Genomic DNA, 9,218 nt, shown 5'->3' with positions numbered 1-9,218 from the left:
ATATAAAGGAGTGTGTATCGACTCACTCATGGAACCTGTTCGTCATCGGTTACCGTGTATGTATAATCCCTCATCCACTTGACGCTCCTTGGACGACTTAGGGTATGGTCAACTATCAAACCCTAATCGGTCATCCGAGTTAGTACTAATGCATTTGGAAATCATCGGGGAACTCTTCTCCGATATTTCACTGCCTTGGCCAAGGACTTCATTGCATCATCTTCCTTGAGCTCTCACCTCTTATACCGAGGGTGGACGATCCCATCTTGACCACTCAATCGCCTTCGTGTACTTCTTGATGCACCCGAACTAAGACCGTTTAGAATCCCATGATTAGAGACTCGTTGGCCATAGCCAAAGTACAACCGTCCGTCCACAAGACGTCTTTGGTGTCTCAGGTCTATGGACCACTTACACAACCGTGACGTGAATCAACCTGATTGACAGTTCGGTATAATACCATTCAGGGATTCGTACGGATCAATTCAGTGAACTCTTTCCACTAAAGAGCACCCACTATCTATCCTTAGTGTCGGCACACTAATGGCTACGTGACCGGCCATACTCATCATATGAGTGAGGCTAGATAGTGCTATTCTATCCGGATACTTTAATGTCCTTCTCGTGTATTCTTTGAATAGGAATGTTTAGAACACATGCTTAAAGAAGAGTGATCTCCGCATTACGATCTCATCATAATTCACTAAGTCCAATCATGTATTCATGGACTTCATTATACGCATCACACGTGCACTATAATGAATGTGTTCTATTAATGAATATGGAACGAGATGTGGAATGTGTGATTGGCTTGCCGGCCACATATATTTCCATCATCTTGACAACTCAATCATCTATGTGGGCTTCCTCCTTTATCTGAGCTATGACTTATTTGAATCCCATTGCTAGAGACTTGCAAATCCTACTCAAAATATAGTTGTCCATCCATGAGACGACCTTGGTATCTGAAGTCAACAGATTCCTTATACAACCAAGACATGAATCAACCTGATTGATGTTTAGGTACAATACCATTGAGGGATTCTTCTAATCAATGTAGTGAACTCTTTCTCCAAATATCACAATGTGCTTTAGTGTCGCCACATTAATAACCACATAATTAACCATGATTATTGCATAACCATACTTATTGATATTTTATCTAGATAATTTGATGTCCATCTTGACTATCCTTTGAATAGAAATTATTAGAATACAAAAAAACTATTGATCACTATATTATGATCTCTTGATAAGTCACTATGTCATTTCACATATTCATGGACATCATTATAATCATTGCATTGGAATAATAATAAACTAATATTTCATTCAATGAATTTAAATACAAACATGGTGGTGTGATTTGGACTGGCAGCACATAATATCCATCATCTTCTTCCTAAAGTTGATGCCCCAATATACCAAGGGCGGATAATCCTGCCACATATGTCATATCTGATACATGTTTAAATAAAATCATTATAGATTCATACGTTTTAGACAAAACATGGCTTTCTATATACAAGTTGTCTTTAGTCAATGGATCATTGGTAAAACTATGACATAAATCAACATTATTGATGTGTCAATATAAGACGATTGAGGAATTCATAAGGAGCACTTCAATAATTGTTTCTTCTAAGAACACCCACTATTTGTCCATAGTGGCTACATATTAGTGGCACAGGATAACCTATATCTATCATTTAGTTATGGTACGGTTAGTTCAAATTTCATCATCAGCATTCAATGAATAAGGGTATTCAGAATATCAAGTTACAACATTTACTACATTTAAAGATAAGCTCTAAATATTACCTATGCAAAATATCAAGTTATTGAGAAGATTGGTGCTCTATTAATAAATTGTCATTTAAAAATATTTAAAACACTAAAAATAATTTATGTGATTTTGTTTAAAATACTATCATAACCATTTAAATGCATCATCTTTGTATAGTACCTATCACCCTTATTCCAGATGGAAAAATCATTCTTCTCTATCTCACAGGTTGGAATCCATATTTTACATATACAAGGACGTTTAAGAAGCATATATATAATAAAAATAAATAAAGATGGGAAATTTTTAAAAACCAATGGGAAACTAATAGACAACTCACTTAATATGGACAAAGTTAAATACATCCTTTGTGGTCATGATGTCAAAAAACCGCATTATTTGTTTTCATTTCAACACACTTTCATGCATGAATAATCTAATATGTTTCTAAACTATTTTTAAAAACTCTCATCAGGTATACTCACAAACTTAAGAAGAATGTAAACATTTCTTAAATTCAAACATTTTTATTTTGTTCATGTCAATAGACTAGTAATTATTCTTCAATGTTGTGTAAAAAATTATAAATATATAACCCCAGTTTATCTGTTCCACTCAAAAAAATTAAGAAGCCATATGGATCTCTACTTAATGAGAACTTTGTTATAATTTGGGGAAAAAGTGACAAAGCAACAACCTATACTCTATCATACCAATTCTGAAATACTATTCTTACCTGCTATCCAACCAAATAATAGCTTATCTTCTAGAGTTTGAGAATATCCAAGGAAAATGTTAAATATTACTTCAGTTTTTACCCAAATTCTAATTCATCAATATACATATTAAAAATCAAATGCATTTCTAGATTGGAATCATAAGAATGTATTTCAATCTCAAAGCTCAGATTGATGGAAAAATATCAATGTTGAGTGCTTTGAACGTACACAAAGACAGTATGAGATTGGTCTACTTATATAGACTATCACGAGTCATTCGTTTTACCATTGAGAGCAAGAGTTGTTTTTGAAAATAACTCAAGAAAAGGGATCATTTTTTAATTATTAATTTTGATTCAAATTGTGAGTTCTGACTATGAAACAGCCTATCATTTTTATCTAGAAAGACAGAGGTAGGTGAAATATGCTCAAATCTGGATGAATGGATAGAAGTACTAATCAATAGATAGAGAGGTAGACAAAGGTCAACATAAAGTCTATGTTTCTCCACGGCATGTCACAGTGAAACACTGATCAAAATATTTCAAACTGCAAAACTTTTTGAGGAAATAAAAACAAAGATTGGAAGTGTATAACATATTAATTAACATATCTACTATGAAAAGAATGACACAAACTAATCACAGACTCAAATAGGAAACATTTATTAAAGAATCATAATGATTACTCGTCCTATTTTGTTTTTATTTGGTTGCGAGTCGTAGATAATGGTTAAAATAAAATAAAATGGTTAAGATGAAAACCTATTTGTTGAATTTTATGATTGGCCTAAAGGGTGAGTGTCTGAATTTAAATCAATTGCGATGTAGTTGTACTTAACAGGTGTCTATGAGGTCCTTGCAAAAAAGTTGCAATTTTATGCCAAATTATTTCGCTGCATGTTAGTAGATTAGTTCCAGAACCATAAAATCATCGCTTCAGTAATTTGAGGGCGTTTGTTTCCCAACGGAATAAAACACAACATAATGGCAGGTACCGCATTATTAGCAGCTTTCATTGGTTACAACAACTCATAAACGAAAAAAAAAATTATCAAAATGTGTTTTTAGGTTGACGACGGCTTGCTTTTTTCTGATTACCAAAAAATAAGTCATCGCGTCGGAGGTACTCGGAAACGATGCATTTGAACAATATTCACGCTTAATGGAACAAAACAATAGTAAAATCGTTTTAAGGCCAGCTGAACGAGTGCTAGATGTATAACTTCTCCTTTTTCCGCGGTGAGCAGGATCAAAATATTAATGCATGATTGCATTGACGAGCAATATTATATCAATCATATATCATGTAAGTACTTGGGCCTTCCTTTCGTTAATACGATTCGGTCTATATTATGCAAGCGTGATCGACGACGGAGGTAAGAATAACAAAACCGATACAATAATCAATAACCAGGACACAAAATAACAGGTTGGCGATGGATTTCGTCAATTAACTGAAACAGTAGTCCATTTAGCGAAGTTCTTAATAGCGAAAAGGATTATGTCGTCCATTCCCTAAACTTCACACCGCTTCGTCAAAAGCGTTTGTTACACTAGATCAAATTGCTGATGGTCGTACTGCGATTTTCACCCTGATTAAAACAATATCCGGGTCTGTTAAGCAAGGTTGTTATCGACTTGAAACGGACACTATTTATTGCTTATAGGAAAAAACAATATTGCTTTTAGAAAAAAACTAAAGATAGAGCCTCATTAATTTTATGAACTGGTGCAAATAGTACTTTGTTCATATTTTATGAGAGTAACCTTAGTTGTGTGGAATTGTCTATATATCAAGCCTTCGCATGCAATTATTACAACAAGTCTGTAAGTCATAACAACCATGTAAAAGGATTCTTGCATCTTAAATATCATATTCATTTTCTAGAATATTGATGTCAATTGAAAATATTAAATTTCACTGTTGAACAGGGGATAGTTACACCTCCACACATCCCTAAAAATGGAGATATGTAGGAATATACGGAAATTGTGATGACTCAGAAGTATCATTATTTCATAGAGAGAGGCTGTGAATGTTTCTCAATGACGCTCTCAAGATGGATATAACTATATTAATATATGCAGTTCATAAAATAGATTTTGAATCAAGTTTATATCGGAGGTGCATACAAGCTATAATCGATATGACTTCTAAAAAGAATAGCACGCATAATTAAATAACGAAATTAAAAATATTACACTCAATGGTCAGATTGCATTTCCATCAATAAATCACAGTGCTTCTAAATGTTTAGAATTATTTCTTGTAGGCCAGTCATTTAAGGATCATAAAAATGGACTGGATTAAAAGTTTCTGCTAGGCCAATTAGTGGCCCCATTTTCTTTATTCGTTATTCAGTGGTACAAAATCTGGAACAAAACACAATGAACTGGATCAATGGTTTTTTGTTGAACCGCAAGCTTCGCCTGACGGGATGACGCTATTTAAGAAAGTGGCTTAAGGTGCGATTTAGGATTTCCTTTTGGACAGAAGCCTTTAAGCTGCTATACAAAATTGGACGACTTAACCCAATGTTTCTCAATCTCTCTCACTAAGTAGATGGATACGTACGAATGGTAAATAGGGTGATTTATATTCATTATCTTTCGTGTATAATAAAAGTGATTAAAATTGCGTAACATGTCATTATATTATGCTCAGATGGTATATGGGTGAAACAAACGAAAACAAATTACAGATAACGATGGTTTTGCGGGCATAGAGCTGATATTCGAGCATGCAGCCAAATATGGTCATATATTAATATGTATTAAGTAAATTAATTATTTGTCAGATTATATTTCACGTTGACCGAGGCTAATCTTTTTTTATCCAAACACTTCTTTAACAACCAAGGAACTCAGAAACGAAGCATTTAAACAATATTAATTATCATTCAATTTTAAGGGAATAAAAGAATGCTGAAATTGCCTCTAGGGCCTGTTGAACAAATGCTAGTCGTTTAACAAGCGCTTCCTAGTCGTTTAACAAATTAAAAATTATAGCACGAACGCCTTCAGAAGGCAATTATATATCAATTTTATGCCATGTACGTAAAATACCTGGGCGTCCACAATCGTATTACGGATGCATCTGCATTATGAAAGCATAAGCAACGATGGAAGCAATAATAACAAGTTGAGTGACGCATCAATCACTGGCAGACCATGAATTTCTACCATGATATGAGAACCAAAGCAGTGCCATGAAGAAAAGGTTATTCACAAAACACAAATAACTGGCGTCCGTAGCCTAGAGTTTATACTTTTCAAAATCTTTTGTTAATCTAGGTTCAGTCTCACAAGATGGTACAAACGAATTTCTCCCGGATGAAAAACGATGCCGGCGCGTTTGGTGAGATGCTTATCCGCTCAACTGTTTACTAATTATTTTGATTTTTGTTGCGCCTCGCCGCCATGTGGCTGGCAACAAGTTGTCGCATTACCATTTATGGCGGCACTTTTAAATCCTTCATTTAGCACGGAATCGAAGTCAAAATCTTCATCAACAAACAGTATCTTCTTCCCCATTGAGGCATTGATTTTCAAGAAAAGTAGAATGTCAATTTGTGCTACCGGCGAGCTAATACCTGCCCAGCAGTCGATTTATTCTATCACAGCCGTTCAAGACAGACACGGGACACCGCTTTCTTCTAGCCTTAAAAACCTTTTACATGTATTATCGCCTTTAACCAACTAGAAAATCTGCACAGTAGATATATGGGCGATATCCTCACGCTTCCTCTGTCTAGATGATTTATCGTGAGTGATCTATCAAGCACGAGAATTTGACCTCGATGGTCCGTTTCAAATTGGCAACTGCCCAGCGAAATTTCGCGCGGTTTAAAGACGTACTGTACCCCTTAACACCAGTGGCCCACTCATTCAGTATAAGAATGGTAGCACCGCGCATCAATCACGGCACTCAACCCCCTTGAACCTCGGCAGCAGCTTGGTCGTATTATTCATTCGTCATGGCCTCAAAGTCGCAGTTCATGGCAACTCTGGTTCTGGCTAATTTACTGCTGGCCACGCTTGTCGTAGGCCAACCGTCTCCCAGTCCTTCACCGCCTCCGAACCTCATATCCTGTGTTATCAACACTCTGAACCTCGCGCTTTGCGGTACGGTCGTCAGCTTGTTCAAGTTACTGGGGATACAACCGTCGCAAACAAGAGGGTGCTGCGCTGTCATAAATTCAGTTCCCGTGAGCGATGCGATTTCATGCCTGTGCGTGAGCATTAAGGCTAACATTCTTGGGATCGGCCTCTCAATCCCAGGAGACGTTGGGCTCCTCATCCGCCTGTGCGGCAGGGATGTACCGATTGGTCTCGCCTGTCCGTAGGAGACCCCCCACCAGGAGTAGCGCGTTTTGTGTCGTCTGCAATCAAGCTACTTGTTTTATATGTTGTGTGCCTATGATGTGCGGCCACGTGGGGTGGTCTCGTTTGTAATCGATCTTACCAGTCACAATAAAGCTTGAATGGGTATCTTGTTCTATCTGTTCGGTCGTTATGCTTTGCTGCTATGTGTTGGGAAATAGTCTGACTCTTGGATGATTAAGGTTGTAGTAATTTTTTGGAGGAGTCAAGTTGAAGAGACACTATTTTTTCAGTAATTTCAGAAGGTTTCTATCCCATGTCTTTAGGATTTCCTTGAAAAGTTTCTTTTTAATGGTGCGTTTAAAAGGTGTATCTGTGCACTGTAATTGTGCATGGAATCCTCTTGTTAAGTAGAAGTGAAGTTCTTTCGTCTCCTTAACTCTCTTGTCTCTCTTGTTACATGGGTGCAAAAGACGGAGAGAGCCTTGTTTGTTCCGACGCTACGTGGGTTGGTCTCGTTTGTAAACTATGTTACCAATAACGGTAAAGCTTTGTTGTGCATCAATGGAAACAAAACGTTCTCCATTGAAAGAAAACAAGAATGATGCAACAAGAGTAAGAACTAGAGAACGAGGAGCAGGGAGAGAGAGAGATATAAAGGACGAGGCCACGTAGGATAGGGTTGTAACGCTGAGTCATCTTCCACCGATTAGAACTTTCCATTGGGTTGTATGTCCAATAAAATATTAAACTGTAATTTTCTATCTCTTAATCAAATTTTTTTTATTTGAATTCTGATAGTCTAGTATTCAACTATTTACATATACGTTTGATTCCTTAATCCTAGATTTCCTGACATCACATGTTATTTTTTCCAAACAAAGTCAATAGTTTACTATGTGTTCACCTACCCTAATCGGCTCTGAACCATAAACAATGATATTGATTTGAAATTTATAAATATCCATAATAAGTCACTGAATCATATAAATTACGAACTTTAATAATAGCGTAACCGAATTTACCCTACTTGAAATATTTTTTCATTGGGGGATAACTTGGCTTTCATAACAAATCCAGTCGTCAATATCTTTTCAGCATCTACTTGAAAGTATGGCGCCTAACCAATAGAAAATTTATACATAACAAAACGTTGAAGGGAAGTTCACTTTTTAATCATCTTTTGCTGACTGTTTTGTTCTTCTCTTCCTCTTGGATGTTCGTGTTGCACTCTTTAGCTATTTTTATGCAATGAAAAAGATCCCAGAACTCCCACTTTGAGTAGAAAAATGACACAGTATAAAAGGAGAGTGCCCTATGACCACACAAAGAAACTAGCAGAATGATAAATCAGGAAATTTATGGAACATTAGGTATTTCATTGATAACTGATACTTGGTTCAGAGTAACAATTTTCATGAAGAACTTACTGAGGTTGTTGAGGCTTTCGAAGGAAAGCAGGTGATGGGATCAGAGACAGACGTTTCAAAGTGGATAACTACACCCTTGGGAAGACTTCTGAATAGGACCTCGTGGTGGGGGAAGACTTCAATCACCGTCGAATAACTTCAATGAATTGATCTTTAAGGTGTTTGTGAAAGTGGCACACATTGTATTTGAAAACTTAAAGAATGTATATCAGCTTTCTATTGAACATTTGGAGTTGGTGAAACTCCTAGGAAACTAGATTACAATTAAACAGCACATGAATTGACTGATATCATCAAGGAATTTAAACTTAATTAGATAACACATGAAATACACTAACTCATCCTTCTTAGTGTACACAATCACTGTTACGAGTGTTCATCTTTACATCTGAAAAATATTTCTTTAGAAACATGATTTCCATTTATCTCCAAACATTGAAATCCTGATCTATTTATAAACCACTCATTTTCTCTATCCTTACAGTTATAGGGAGACATTATCATCTTCAATATATGTAGGCGGATATTACCGAACTGCTTTATCTCATAAACAATATTGAAGTCTTCTATATGTTTACATCGCTCCACCAAAGGTAGTTGATAGAAAAAAAGAAAATGATAAATGAATTATGAATCAATTATGGATTAATGGCATAAGGAACTGTGGTGGTCGCTAATAAATTATTGGCAAAGAATGATAATATATATAATAGAGAATAAAATATTGTTTTTAAGATATATGTAGAGAAAAAAAATATGATATCTATGAACTAATTACTAATATTAATATTTCAATTATATTTAAATTATAGTCATATTAAGAAGACAAGAATATATTACACATGTTATTTAATTATTTTTAGGTAGATGTAAGAATAACATAACCAAGATATTAAAAACAATAAATAATATTTAATTATTCCTTTACGGTAAGAATTAATTTAAATAGTGTATAATA

The 9,218-nt window shown here is 35.3% G+C and overlaps 1 protein-coding gene across 1 annotated transcript; it reads left to right on the top strand.

Moving 5' to 3' along the window:
• Nucleotides 1-6,484: 6,484 nt before the first annotated feature.
• On the top strand, nucleotides 6,485-6,853 carry LOC144714816 (pEARLI1-like lipid transfer protein 1). Its single transcript, XM_078589610.1, has one exon. The coding sequence runs from the start codon at nucleotides 6,485-6,487 to the stop codon at nucleotides 6,851-6,853; it is 369 nt and encodes a 122-aa protein (XP_078445736.1).
• The last annotated feature ends 2,365 nt before the right edge of the window (nucleotides 6,854-9,218 follow it).

Source organism: Wolffia australiana, chromosome 18, assembly GCF_029677425.1.
Source record: "Wolffia australiana isolate 7733 chromosome 18, ASM2967742v1".
Lineage (NCBI taxonomy): Eukaryota > Viridiplantae > Streptophyta > Magnoliopsida > Alismatales > Araceae > Wolffia > Wolffia australiana.
This window is presented reverse-complemented; position numbering and strand designations above follow the sequence as displayed.

Bases quoted from the DNA above. Each gene is read 5' to 3' on its own strand.
- LOC144714816 (XM_078589610.1), top strand. From the start codon at position 6,485: ATGGCCTCAAAGTCGCAGTTCATGGCAACTCTGGTTCTGGCTAATTTA.